Here is a 15330-nt window from a genome sequence, read left to right as displayed (position 1 = left end):
TGGTACATGCAGAGCTCATTTGGAGCACTACCTTGGCTTTGCATGGCTCTAATTCTGTTTTCAAACTTACTGTCACAGATCTACTTCATGGGAACCTTTCTTTTATCGATTCTGGTTGCATTTGCAGTGCAGTATTTTCAGTCTTTATCTGGTAAGTATTTGTCATAGTAAAACTAAAGAAAAAGAATGATCTCTTTGTTTCAGTAAAAACTTGAAAAATAAAAGCAGGAATTCTAGATTTGGTTGTGGTGCAGCAACTTCTTTGACATGCAGGTAATTTTCTGATCATTGAAAAGGAGTGGATGAAGCAAAGCATAGGTTTAAGCCTGTTGGTTTCTGGAGAATTTCCCTTGGTAAAGGAGATTCTTAATAAAAACATTAACTGCAGGAGATTATGACTGGAAACAAGAGATTATTTCCTTTCTCTCAACATGCAGTGTTGTTAGAGTAATTATATGACTTGGATTTCATGTGTTGTCGCTGCAGTATGCAATGAGACTGTTCCCTGTTTCATACAACTGGATCCATTCAGATACGAGGTGGGAGAAAAAGCGAGGTTCAGAGAGCTGGTACACTGGAGTAACTTAGGAGAAGGCAGTTCAGCCTCTTCAGACCAGTAAAAGAATCAGTAAATACATTCAATCAGCACTTGCAGACTCCTCCTGTCCTAAACTGGAAAGCCTTGCTGTATATGTTGTCGTTTCTGATGGGACAGAGAATATGAAGAGACAGAAAACCAAATGCCAGACTTCAGTCTGTTAAAATTCCCATTATTTTTTTTACTATATTAAAAGAGACATCAGAGACAAAACTACATTGCTCAGGAAAGGAGAAAAAGCCCTACCATCACATGCAAAAATTATAAGTCATCATTTTAAAAGCGTTGCCAGCTTCAAGCAAGTGTTTCATTTCAAATCACGAAACAGGATCTTGGTCGGAAAGTTGTGAAATTAATGTTACCAGTTACAAAAATAGTTTCTTCCACCAAATACATTTTCTTACATTGTGTTTTAACCTCAGTAGGCAGTTTAAGCCTATGTCAGAAAATACTGTTTTCTGACATATTTCCATAACAAAATACAGAAAAAAATTACTTTCCACATTGACAGCCTACCTCTATAGGGGATAGTATTTAAAAAAACCCACAAACCACCATTAAATATACAAAATTATTTGAATTTTAAAATTCCTTAATAGCATTTAAGACATGCAGCTGTGAGTAATATGCTGACTATGGAAATAATTCTGAAAACCTTCTTTATTTTCTTACTAGCTATGACTTATGCAACTTGGGAATCATACTTCATATGTACAAAGTTTATACTTAAAGTTACAGATATTCTTCTTTCAGTATTTTCTAACCTTTTGAGTATTATCTTTATATGTTATTTTATATCCACATACTATTGAAATATTTATAAATAGACTTCTTGGATGCAGTGGGGTCTTTTCTAATAATTTCTTTTGATGTTTTTCCAAAGCCCGTAATTCTTCTGGTACAAGATCAGAACCATCATCAGATGAACTTTCTTCCTCAGGGAATAGTAATGAAGATGCTACTAGACTGGTACAGCAAGATGGATCTACTTTTTCAAATGATTTAGCACAGCAGGAATCAAACCCTCAGAATCCTCTTGTTACAAGCTGAAGTGTAGTTTTCTTACGGTTGACGTCCCATTGGGAAGATGGGATATGAATAACTACAGATCCAAGAACTGGCAACCAACCCCATCAGTGGCATTAATAATTCAGTCCAACAGCTAAAATTGTAGGCAAATTCACTGATCTGATTTCTCCGCTTCAGATTAAAAAACATCCCTGTAGTTTATTTAACACTCCAAACAGGTTATCTCACTATATCCGACACATGATCATACTGTATTTAATTGAAGGACTGGAAGAAAACATGCAAAGTCTTTGCCTAATTGAAGAAGGAGCACCCTTCCCACCGGTTTTGATGAAGAAGTAGGTTTACATATCTAATACCTTACTAAATTGCCTTTACTGCATTTGAGTTTCTTTTGCTGGTGAAGTTACCAGAATTTTCCAAATTGGAAGCATGGAAATCATGTAAAGTTAAATCCCAGCCACCAACACTTTCTAAGCTCCGTGGCACACCAGCCCGGACTTTGATACATGCAGCAATGACAATTGGTTTTTTGGCATTTTGTATTCCATCCTGAGTCTCTGATGTGAAAACTGTTTCATTTTGAAAGTAAAACACCGGGAAGATTTGCAATATGATCATAACCTAGCAGCTCTGCTGGCTACCCCTTGGTCAAAGTTTCACAAATGTCAGCAGTTCCCTGGTGGACACAACAAAATGTTTCCTGCCCTGCCAAGAGCCACTGGTTAAAGAAAGTAGCTTCCCTAATGGATAAATAAAAGAATATTTAAGTGTGAACAGATGACACAAAGTGAATGAACTATTTAATTTTTGATTCTTCCATAGCTAACATTGGCAAGGATTTATTTCATGTTCTACAGTAACTCTTAAAACCATCTAAGTGATAGTTTATTTGATAAATGTTACGTGGGATATGTGGATAATAAGTATGGAGTGCAAATGCCTTCTGTCTGATTTAAAGCTGTCTGGTAAGTGGCTGTAGGAAAGGTCTGACCTTTAAAGCAGGCGTGCGTGCACCTCTGCAAAATAGTGTAGATCACAGACTATAAATTGCATCAATCTATGCATTATTGAGGGTTAAATCCACTCTCCTTGCACTACATTATTTACTCTTGTAAATAAAGATATTTTTCTAATTCAAATTCAGCCTATATGTGGAGGATTATTTGTTTTTTTAAAGCATCAGTCAGATGATACAGTATCTTGCTGTTGCAGATTCTTAAGATCATTATTTAGGTGTCTGTTTTCTTGGCTTCAAATGGGACAATCAATCCCTTGCTTGCTTTGAGGAATACAGCATTCTCACAGAGCAGACCTGGGAGAGTTTTTGGTTTGTTTTTCAAACAAGACATACAAGTTTTCAGTAAGAAATGAATGAATTAAAAGGGAGAAAACCTTCAAACTTTCAGAGAGATTAATATGCATATATATATATATAAATGTATATGTGCACATATCACCAGAGTGTGTTTTGCTTGCCAAAAACCAAACATTCAAAAGTGTTCAGAGAATTGATGCTTAGAGTAAGTAGTTCCATTGAGTAAACAAGGGGAGGCGGGGAGGAAGCAGATGTTGAAGCTTCCCCCCCTCCTTGCCCTCCAGCTGTATCATCACAAAGTGAATTGTGTGCCACACATCTGAGTTTTTCATTTATTTGAATAAGAACAGTGCAAAGAGTATTTTTTATGTTTAGTACAGTTGTAGATATATATTTTGTTCTTTTTATGTAAAGCTAAGTATTTAAGTGTTACAAAGCTGCTTTGCTTTTACATACTAAACTGTGTTGATTTGCAGAGGTTATGTGCTGTGCTTTTGGTATCCATTGTAAATGTATCACCATCATTTTTTTAGTCTGTTTTGAGCTGCAAAAACTTGTGCAGCTAAATTTGGTTGTATCGGATTCCTTAACACAAATGCATGGATATTTCAAGAATTCTCTCAACTTTACTTTTATCATGTAATAAAAGAAAACAGTATGCAGTTGTATTAAAACTGGGGCAGGTTTAGATGGTAGAAAATAGATTGCAGAAATTCAAGTGCAACCTTTGAAGACAAGTAAACAACTGTCATAACATTGCATGATGTCTGATACCAAACGGCACATAACTGACGGTCACAAAAAACTATTTGGACATACATGTGGCAAGTCTTGCCTGTAGTAAGCTACATGTGCAAGATGTGTTTTACTACATATGTCATATATAGCAAAACTGAAGCCTCTAGTGAAATATTGATCCCGTGGGAGTTTGTCCATGGTGGCATGATTGCAACCCATGTGTTGAAATCATGGAGTTCTCAGAACAGCAGTGGCTTAGGTTGTGTACATATAGGTCAGACTTGAGTGTTAGCGGTCAGGCTGACTGCATTTTCCTCTCCAAAGTAAACCCATGTTCTCAACTTTAGTAATTAAGTAGTTTGAGGAGGTTTGCCAGAAACATGATTTTACATCTGTGTTTCAGAAGACAATTGCTGAAGCTGCAATATATTTCTTGACGACAGCAGTTAATGGTTAGGTCTTTGTTTGTTATCTATTACGTCAGAAGTTCTACGGAAATATACTTGGAGAATATTAAGATAAGCAACATTTCACAATAAACTAGCAATACTTACGGCTGAAATAATAATGGTTACATTATTATCCTTCACTTCTCATAAGATCTAGGGGCTATTATTTGACAACCTAAAGAATCAAACAATTCCTGGAGAGAAAGAGAGGATGGTTAGTTAAGCAAAGCATCTTATAGTTCTACTGCACCCAGAAGAGGGGGAGGAGGAAAAGGAAAAAAAGTTGCTGTATCAAGGATTATTTTTCATCAATTGAAACAAGATAACTGAAGTTTATAGCTTCTGCAGCCCATGCTGAGTGGTCAGAATGGGAGTGAAGAAATAAGAAATCACAAGTATAGAGCTAAAATGCAGCTTGTTTATACACATTCCATAGAAGCCCAGACATCTGAACAACAGAGGTAGGGGTTAAGGTGGTGTAAGTGATGGCCATTTTTCTTTCTCCCTTGGTTCAGCCCGGAATCATCTGTAGCAAATAAATTAGAGACAACCAAGAATTTCAGAATCGTTATTTACAAAATAGGTGCCCAGTTATCTAAAATTAGTGCAGTTTACACCAAGTAAATGGATGTGTGTTACAGCAAGTGACAAGCGAGAGAAGTTACTACATACCAGCTATCGAAGTGCTATGAAAAAAGTGAGAATGGGATTCCAACTACAGATTGGGAAAGGGAGATAGGTCAAGGTAAGCTTAAAAAAAGAAGAAGACATTGTTGAGTAGTTCTGAGTGGTTAATAACTTTAAGGTTATGTAGTATGCAATTCAAACTGGTTATGCAAAATTTGCAGCTATGCTGAAAAGTTTGTTCAGCTTTGAATTGCATAGCAAGGTAGGAGTAGGACAAACCTGAATGTGGGCATCCTTGTGTAGGTGACTGACCACAGCATGGTGCTGCTTTCCAGTCCATACAGTGATGAACATTACATCCCAATACACAGGTATGAGCACATGCTTAGTTATATATTAATACATGTTGAAAAGCAATACTGTGCAATAGAAATTTTACTCAGTGATTAAGGGGCCGATACATGGAAATTAGCCCTGGCATAGTGGCTATGTATTGTAAGTATAACCTCTGTTGGGACTTTTGTATTCCCATTTAAGCTACTGGGAAAGCATAGATGGTCTTTAAAAGCATGTGGGAAACATGGATTATCTGTGAAGAGATCTGTTTTATAGCAGATTGTTGTCTGTGTAAGCTGTCCCCACTGAGTAATGGACTGTGACATTTAACTGATTGTTGACCCTTATCCAAGATGAAATGCAGCACAAAGGTATGAAACAGGTTGAATAGCTTTAGCTGAGGAATTCCACCCACACACCCTTTCCTTCCTCCCATAAATACATGAAATGTATTAAAAGAGTGGGATGTAGAAAGAGAACAGAAGTGAAAGAAAAAGCCAGAATTTTTTAAGAACAAAAAGTAATGAAGCTAAAGAGTGACAGGAGCCTGAGCACAGAGCAATTTCCTATGCTGTCTTCTAGGGTCTAGGTGACAGGAGCAATTCCTAAATAATCATCAGAACATTGTAAATGAAGAAAAAGCAGCTACTGGGATATAGATGTGCTGGAAATGCATCACAGCTTGGATGTTTATGAGAAGACCTAATTCCGATGCCAGAAGGCCACATTACTATTTGTAGTAAAAAAAGTAACAGTGAGTCTATGCCTAGATACAAGGTATCTGTGTTAAAAGCAGCCGTGTCAGCTAACTGAAACCAGAAAAGATGGGGAGTAATGAGTAATCAAAATGGAGAGGAAAAAATCACTTGCATAATTGCAGTATGTGCTTACATTGCAGTAAGCATTAGATGTGTTTGCAAAACAAACAAACAAACAGAACCTCCAAAACAAACAAAAACCTCAGCCACTTGTGGTAGATTAGATATTCTGAAGCACCGAGGTTCCAAACTTAAATGACACCAGTGCTATGTGCCCATTGACTTAAGGAACTTGGGTTGTTTGGTAAGTGCTATCAGATAGATACCCATCCACCTTTGGGCATCTTAATAACCCCTTAGAAGAAAACTGGCTGCAACAGGTTTGTTTATAACTCCGTGTTCAGTGATCTTTCCTTTCTGTTAACGTATTCCTTGACCTTGCTTCCCTCCCTGGTTCACGTTTTCTGATTCTTGTTGTTCTCCTTCATTTGTCCACGTTGACCTCTCCTTAATCATTCATCAGCCTTCTAGATAGCTCCTAATACCCAGCATTGCTATTTGCTCTTATCAGTTCTGCCAGTTGAACAGGAAAAAGCACAAGTCCATTAGCAGGGCCTAGCACCGTTTTATGACAGTCTGCCAAAGTAGGAGCTGAGATACCCGCACAGCATTTTCGATCCGTTCATTATGGCATAGCCTGAGTCATGGCTTTACACAGCACATATCTTTAATTGTGCAAATTAGAAGCAAATCTCCCTGGTTAGATTTGTATTAATAAACTAATGAAGACCAGACTCTGCTATCTGGCTGTGAGTAGTTAAACTCTTCCTGGAAATCCGGTTGCCTCGTGTACCACTTATCTGGACCAGTCCTGGTCCATAAAAACCCCAAATGGTGCCCGGTCATTGTCTAGGAGGTTTTTACTCAAACGGGCTCAAGTTAGGCCAGGAAGCACACCACCAAAGAGCCAAGATGATCATTAGGCAGTGCCCAAGTGCATCCTTCACACCTTGTTTAGATTAATTGTGCAGAGGAACAGAGACTGGTGGGCTGTGAGACTCCATTCCACCCCTAAACAACTACTCTAAGATTAGCCCCTCTGATTTCACCAGCCTGTTGATGATGGGATGATGGGAGGAGATGCCTCCCAGCAGTCCAAATGTGTTCAGAGCTTGCTTTGAAGGCTTACTTTCTTGAAAGCAGCATGTTCAGCTGTTGCTTGTAGAGCACAGGACAGCCTTTCTAAAACACACCAGTACCGACTGACGGGAATGATAAATCAAAACCACTACTCATGCCTTACCTTGTTCCAGGAAGACCAAAGCCCCTTCTGCTCTGTAGAGTTGGCTAGTTGCAGTAACGCTTGTCTTGACTCCTTGTCCCCTACCAACTCCCTCTACTGTCCTACCCAGCTGACAAGGTTGAGAGGCTCACGTCTGCTCATCAGGGCTTCATTGCTCTTCCAAGCCAGCTCCAGCTATACGTGGATAGCTCTTCTGATTTCATTTTTGAGTCAACCACAGCATGCCGGTCCTGGAAGACAAGCTAACCGTTTCAATTCAGTCGGTTACAACACCAATAGGGGAAACCCAGATGTGTCTACACTAACAAAAATAGCCTGGTGTTTTCTACATTAAACAAACATGAGAAGCTGTAGAGGGTCAGAAATCTTTCCTCTAGATATTTTTAAATCTTCACTGCTCAGCTGTCCCTGATCCCAAGCAATAAGTTATATGTTAAAATCACCAGCAGCCTTCAGAAGCACCATAGGCCAATATTTAGGAGGTAATTTACTGACCTGAAAAGCTGCCATAAAGTACAGACACGAAATCAAATATTCCATAGCCTAGAGTAATTCTGGCCACATTCTTCAGGTACCAAACTTGGACTAACAGAATTAAAAGTGGTCATATACGCTGTTTAAAAGCATGTGAGGTGTCCTTAGAGAGGCTAAAATCCACAGCAGAAGTGACAGTCATGCAGAGATAACTGTGGCAAGTGCTGATACAACCTCAGAGGCTCCTGGGGCCGGGGTCCAGAGGCAGCCCGGCAGCAGCGTTGCTGCCCAGCCTATTTCTTGGGCTCTTCTAGTGCAAACTCTTCTATCCCACGTGGAACCACATTGCTGTGCTCTGCAACCATACCCTCCGTGCCTTTCCAATGGTAAAAGGAGATAAAAAGCTTCACTTTCCTATCTTGCATATCCAGTAAGAACACACAGGAGATCCTTGGCGCTTGGATAGCATTCAGCCCCACACCGGTTTGTGCAGAGAAACAGCATGTGACAGAGTCAGTTACACTGATGCTGATATCAAGGATAGGAAACACCCTGTTCAGCATTTTGAGTAATAAAATACCTATGCACCTTTTCAAGGAAGCTTTATTACCCCATGTGCTAATTCAGTTAGCAAGAGGAAAAGAAAAATGATGAGGCTACCCTCCAAACGCCCACCTCATGCCTCTTTGTACCTTGTGCCCAAATACCATTACCCTGGAAATATCCCGATTCTCCTGTGGTGCATTAAATGCTTGTTAAGGGTAGGTGCATAAACCAAAATCCCTCTTTCAGCTGGAATAATTTTTATGGTCATAAGTCTGCCTATAAAAACCATAACAAGGTGAATTGCCCAGGCACCCACCTACCCCACCACCGCTTGCAGATGAAAGCAGAAATTTAGGTATCTACCCACTGCTTTGTGTACCTGCCTCGTATAATTCCAGAACTATTTGAAGGGCTGAAGATGAGAGGCTGGGTTTAATAAAGGCCCCTTCTGCAAATGCGTAAAGATACAATCAATTCTTTCACTGAACCCAACAAAAGGATTTTTTCTGAAACTTTTAAAAGATTGTGCTAGTGTTAACAACTACAGACCTAGGACAAAGAGAAGTTCAGCTTATAAAATGAAACTTCTGAAGATACACAATGCCAATGCTATTTAAGTGAAGAATGATTCATCTAAAAACTCTTAGATATTTGTCTCATCCTTCATCTCCCTTCACATGTCACAGCTGAACCCAGCTGGCAGCGGAGCCCCACACAGCTGCTCGCTCACTGCCCTGGTGGGATGGGGGAGAGGGTTGGAAGCATAAAAGTGAAAGAACTTGTGGGTTGAGACAGAGTTTAACAGGTAAAGCAAAAGCCACGCACACAACCAAAGCAAACCAGGGGATTCGTTCCCCCTCCGCACCGGCGGGCAGGCACAGCCACCCCCAGGAGAGCAGGGCTCCAGCACGGGTAACCGTGACTGGGGAAGGCAAACGCCATCACGGCCAACGTGCCCCCTTCCTCCTCCTTCCCCAGCTCTACCCGCTGAGCATGGCGCCATACGGTACGGAATGTCCCTTTGGCCAGCCGGGGTCAGCTGTCCCGGCCGTGCCCCCTCCCAGCTGCTGGTGCCCCCCAGCCTGCTCGCTGCTGGGGGGTGAGGGGCAGACACGGCCTCGGCTCTGGGTCAGCGCTGCTCAGCAGCCACCGGCACCTCCCTGAGCCACCAGCGCTGGCTCCAGCACAGATCCAGAACATGGCCCCGAACCGGCCACTGGGAAGAAAACTAACTCTAGCCCAGCCAAAACCAGCACAGCACACAAAACCATCAGGCCAGAATCTGGTACTCTAAATCAAGGCTAGCTGAAAGAGAAAGCCATTTTTGTTTGGCTGTGGAAAAAATGAAGCAAGGGAAAATGAAGAGAAAATGACACACACAGAAACCCCCAAACTCCACAATCACTGAAGTCCAAAGCCTTTTACAGTCTCCATCACTCCTCTATCCAGAAAAAAACAGATAGCTTCTCTGGGTCTTTGCTGCAGTTCTCTGATAAAAACAGTGTCTGTTTACCACAGCACGAAGGGCTCAGAATATTCTGCTGGAAGCCTGCGTGCAGCACAAGTCAAGGCAGAGTGGTTCAGGGATGCTTCACCAGAGCAGTTCCTTGCACGGGCTATCCCAGGCGCTGTCAGCAAGGTAACCTCTGCTTGCCCTTCAGCGCAGAGATAACCGTCCCTTTCCAGCCAGTAGTACCAGGCCAAGGTCCAGACAGCAGTAGCACTTGAACCCTGCTTGAGTTTGTAAGCCCTGCTAGATTGCTGATGTTGAGTGGGAAGGCCACAGGGAGCACAGAGTTCAAACACCCGGAATCGGCCAGGACATGGCTGGCTCTGATCCGGGGCTTGCACCCTGTAAACTTTCCATGCTCTTGGCCTCGCCATAATTTCTGTTCGACCAGCCCCAGCATATATCTCAACTACTCGAGGCTAGTCTATGCCAATGTGCATTTATTAGCACAGGTGGAGGTAAATTCATGAGGTGCATAATCCATATCGCAAGATAAATACATTTTATCTCCATCATATTAAGAATGCTGAGTCACTCTTGCAGTGTTCTCCTTCAAGGCTTCTGCTTGCTAGAAGCAAATGCAAGAGCATGTCCTCAGGACATAAGTAATTAAAGAGATTGGTCGCTTGAACATTTGACTTCCAGATGAAATATTGTACACATTCGGCAGGATCGTTTCTGATAGAAATGGGTTATTGTTACAAAAAAACTGGACTTTATACCACTACACAAATAAAACAGTGTTCCAGAGCAGTTCCCCTCACCGTAGAAAGAAATATAACTGTCCTTGTGCTTTATGACAGAGAAGTGAATTACTCTGCTAGGCCTGACCGTAAATATGAGCCTTTACAGAAATAATTTTTCTGCTCAAAGATCATGGGATAAAAGCCCACAGGCCTTGCAAGTGTGTGTATTTAGGAGCTAAAGGGCAAATTTGGGAGCTGAATGTCCGATGTCATTAAAAATTAATCTTTCTAACAGTTTCTTCCACACAAAGGTAACATTCGGGTAGTCGACTTTTACAAATTCAGAACAGTTACAGTCTCAGTCCAAGCCTTTTCCTGCCTTACAAGCTGGAATTTAGACACCTAATGTTTGTTGACATCTGCAATTATAAGCCCCCAAATCCATTTGCAATATTTGTCCTTATCTTTACCTAATTTGCTATAGCACTCTTAAAGACTCATAGAAATAGCAATAAGGAACTCAAAACTCAGAGATATTTGTGGTACACCTTTCTGACTGTCTTTGATTACAGCTTCTGACTGCTGTAAATGCCAAAAAACCTCGTGAAGGTGCCCCAGTGCCTAACATGTCCAAGAACCTGCTACTCTACTGCTGCCTGTTTTTAATATATACATAAAAAAAATAAAAGATGTATACCTTATACACTGGTAGGGCTGTGTGGTTATACTACTGCCTTTGTACAAAAAGGCAGCTTTTTTGTTATTAAAAACAGCTTTGTGACTGGAGAACCTAACCAGGCTGAAGCAGCACTCAACAGCCTTAGTCAAGGACTTCCATGTCTACATCCCTCACTCCGCAGAAGGTTGCCCTGCCCCCTACAGATTGTTGGTACACCAGAAAGAAATTTGAAAGTCCTGTCAACACCACCTGTACTTGTGCCACAGGAGCCATGAATGGTAGCTTGGCTTCATAACATGTCTAGTCCATAAGCGTTCTCAAGGAGTCATTTTACACTCCTGTGCTATTCTAACGCAGAGCCAGCATTTTAGGTACTGAGTGTTCATGAGTGTTTTCTCAATTGCTACCTAGTCCTGTGGAAACCACCACAGGCCTAAGATTTCTACAGGTGGCTACATGCAGAACCATCAGCTTGCTGACGGTGCCAAGGAGATGTGCAACAGCCACCTCCTTCATGGTCCCAACAGGATGACTCCCCATCTTTTGGGGTTTGGTTTGGTTTGGGGCTGGATTTTTTTTTTTTTGGTGTATTGGTGGCTCTTTTTGTTTGTTTGTTTTCATTTTGGGTGGTTTTTTTACTGGTGGTGCTTGATCTGGGACACATGTCCCTAATGCTCTTCCCAAAAGACTAACAGGAAAAAAAGCAGCCACCACCTGCCTGTTACACCAGCAGCTCCTAAATTCAGCAGTCTAAATTCACATCTCTCTTCTGCTTAGAGCTTCTGAGCCAGCCTTTGGCTGGAGATGCTGAGGCTAGCTCACAGTAAGATCAAGTCCCTGGCACAGCACTGCCACCTCACATCTTCATGGAAGTGACAATCCGCACGCACGCAGTATTGCCATGCAGTGTATAGACTGTGCCTGTTGTAGGTTGTACCAGAGCTGCCTGTCACTAGGCTGGAGAGTCTCAGCATCACATCGCACTAACCCTCACCTTGTTCACCTCTCCAACAGCTTCCCATGCCAAGTGGTGGCTCCTCTCTCAGCTGCCTAACTTCCCTTCCTTTGCACAGAGGTGTTCAAATGCCTGAAGCTAGGCAGTGTAATGATAAAACCTGTGGTGCTTCTGCTTTCTTTCCAGAACAGGAATTCTGCTGCTCAAGGCAAAGCAAAACAGGTGGGGGTTTTGCTATATTAAACATGGTACTGCCTCACAAATTTGTGTTAACCATAATGTAGCGTTTGTCAACTAAGTTTGTTTCTGCAATCCAGTATACTTCCAGCATACATTTTTAGTGAAAAGAATTTCAGGTAATAGATAACAGATTATGATCCTCCAGCATGTCAAGACCTTTGCTACAGTAATATTTTCTGCACATTTATCTTGGCGTGCAATTTGTTTGCAGCAATGTCAGTAAGTGACTATCTGAGCCTCAGATGGTTTGGTCAGAACCTGGCCTAATCTCTCTTTGTAACAAAGTACTTCTGGCCATTTACTCATATCATGGTTATCCAGCAGTTTTCCTAGCCTGCTGGTGAGCTCTCTTGTCAGCTATCAGCCCTGCACCCAATCCATCCAGAGCTCCACCCAAGCAGAGCATGTCTAAACTAGGTTTTAAAGACTGCTTTGCAATCTCGGTTAAGGCTCACACCCATTTCAATCCATTGGAGAAGCCAGAACTCCCTCTTAACCACTTCCCAGATGAGAAAGCCACATCCTTTTCAGCATTTTATCACACCATAACGCTGCAAGGCTGGTTCAAATTCCATTGATTTTTATGGACTTACAGAGCCATAGGTGACACTGATTTTTTTCAGATCCCTTCTTCTGGCACAGCATGAGCTAGATCTGCTGGGAATAGGCTAGGCCAGTTTTAAGCTGGTGATCAGGAGCAGAGACAACAGGGAACCAAGGAACAGACACTGGCCTGCATTAGGGTGCTTGTGCATGGAATCTCCTCACGGCTTTCTGCATTCAGGTCCCTCTCTCCCATGTTTCCCTCTCCTACAGGGGCAAGCACTGTTGAGGGGTGGATGCTGATGGAACAAGTGCAAACACACAAGGCCAAGGGCAGGACCAGGCATGTGGCCTCCTTGGGTCTCATACAGCTGGCCTTAGCCCACCGATCCCTCTGCAGAGCCCTCCTGCCCTCCAGCAGATCAACATTCCCACCCAAGCTGGCATCATCTACAGACTTACTGAGGGTGCACTCGATCCCCTCCCAGAAGGTATTTAACAGACGTGTAAACATGGTGCTCAGGGACACAGTTTTGTGGTGGACTCGGCAGTGTTAGATTTACAGCTGGACTCAATGGTCTTAAAGGTCTTTTCCAGCCTAAATGATTCTATGATTCTCCATCCATCCCCAGCTAACACTTTCAGCACCTCAATTCCTCCAACATTGTTTTAGGTAAGTTGTCTGTATTGTATAGTGATGGTTAGCCACATTTTATGACTTTTCCCCACAACCAAAAGTACAAGCTTTCTTCAAAGAGACAAGCATTCTGCTCTGCATATAGGAGCACCTAAAGCACAAAATCTGAGCCATCCCTCCTAAAGCATTATAGCAATAACGAGCAATAAGTACACATAGATACTTATTGCCTTACTTAACTTTTTTTCTTTTCTCTCCAACAGACAGGATAAAGTCTTAACGAATGTTTATCTACCATGTGCACTACACAGCTAGAAAAGTAAGTTTTAACTGTACATAAAACCTTCACAGGAGTAAGCTTATGACTAGGAAAGAAAAAGAAAAAATAACACTCCTGCAACAAAAAATATCCTTAATGAATACACTTTTCAAAACATCACTGGTGGGCCCAAGAAAAAAATATCATCCCTTCCCCCAAAATCTCCTCTGGTTAAAGAAAATACCCACTTTGAAAAGAAATCTTATTCCCCTCTGCTACAGTACAATGAATCCAGAACTACTAACCAGTACCAAATGATAAAACCCGAAATAACTCCTTATAAAACAGTTTGTCTTAGACTATGTGTCTCAAGACTATCCTTACTTACCATGAGCTCATCTTCAGACACTGAAATACATAGCAATTTCTGGCTCATACCCTTAAACCAGAAGGTGACTGCCATAGCAAGGTGGTGGTGGTTTTTTTTTTTTTCTTCAGTCACTTTTCAGCTGTTTTAAATTACTTCCTTTCACTTTAAAGCATCACCAGCTGTGCCCCAGGAGCCCTCATTTAGCTATTGGAGATGCTTCATCTCTTTAGGGAAGTTTTTTTTCATAATTTCTAAGCTAAAAATCTGTTTGAAGCTTTTTGGGGAAAAAATTCCCTAGCACATCTGAAATAGTGTTCATTTGTAACCCAATAGGTATTCGGTAACATTTTGAGTGTTATTATTTTTCTTCCCTACTTCATTTGCTTGCTTGCATGTGTGGAAATGCATGTGGTTATTTAAAAAAATATTACATGCTGGTGATATCTTACGTAGCACCAGTTATCCTACTCATCATTTGCAGACCTAAGACTAAGAAATGCCTACAGTACAATGTGCACATCCAGGCACAGGCATACTTCTAAAATTGTGCCCCTACAGAGGCCAATGTCAATGCCTGTTCCTGAGGTGAACGAGGCACCTGGCCCAGGTGAAGCAATATTAAATTCTTCTGGGGTTTGCATCTAGAAGAACTGCCAGGACATGTCAACAGATGGTGCTGAAATGGCCGTTTCTACTGGTCAGGTGGGAAATCCATTCTCAGCACTGTGATACTTCCCATTAACCATAGTCTGCTTTGTTGAAGGTGCTGCATGTATGCTGAAGGAATTCTGCCATCCAGTCTCCCTTGCCATCTTCTACAAGGTTGCTAAACCTTTTAAATGCTAAATTTGATGTGAAAGAGCAAAGTGTTCACTTTTCTGGTGAGGAACAAAGCATTTTGCAAAACTGATCTTTTTGCAAAAATGATACTTTGGCTTCAATCTGCTCCCGAGCAAAACAGGGGGGGAGGCCCCCCTGAGCTGCCTTTATGTGCTGCCCAGTGCCTGAGCCAGCCCCGAGTCCTGGTGGCCGAACCCCCAGGAACCAGGTTGTTCCCAGGACCCAACAGCCCCACCATGCTGGTGAATGGGGACTGCTCCAGGAGAATGTACCTGGCTGTTGCGTCCTGTCCTGTCTCCCGAGTCTTCACTGCCCTACAAATGCCCTCACACACAACAGGGGTTATGTTCTGCCTTCATAGATGCTCCGACCAAGAGATCCTTCCAGCTCTCATCAGGTTGGGTTTTTGACCCAGAACAGCTTCTGCAGTGTTAT

At 41.9% G+C, this 15330-nt stretch overlaps 1 protein-coding gene across 2 annotated transcripts in view; it reads left to right on the top strand.

Annotated features, from left to right (window-relative positions):
* Positions 1-2773, top strand: part of SEL1L3 (SEL1L family member 3) — a 36743-nt gene extending 33970 nt beyond the window's left edge. For both annotated transcript variants that reach the window (XM_056349250.1, XM_056349241.1), the window contains exons 23-24: positions 79-151; positions 1482-2773. In XM_056349250.1, the coding sequence (XP_056205225.1) occupies positions 79-151; positions 1482-1648 (240 nt within the window). In that variant the 3' untranslated portion in view covers positions 1649-2773. The remainder of the gene's footprint in view (positions 1-78; positions 152-1481) is intronic.
* Positions 2774-15330: the final 12557 nt, after the last annotated feature.

Source organism: Falco biarmicus, chromosome 1 (assembly GCF_023638135.1).
Source record: "Falco biarmicus isolate bFalBia1 chromosome 1, bFalBia1.pri, whole genome shotgun sequence".
NCBI lineage: Eukaryota > Metazoa > Chordata > Aves > Falconiformes > Falconidae > Falco > Falco biarmicus.
The sequence above is the reverse complement of the archived record's forward strand: the minus strand, read 5'-3'. Positions and strand labels throughout refer to the sequence as shown.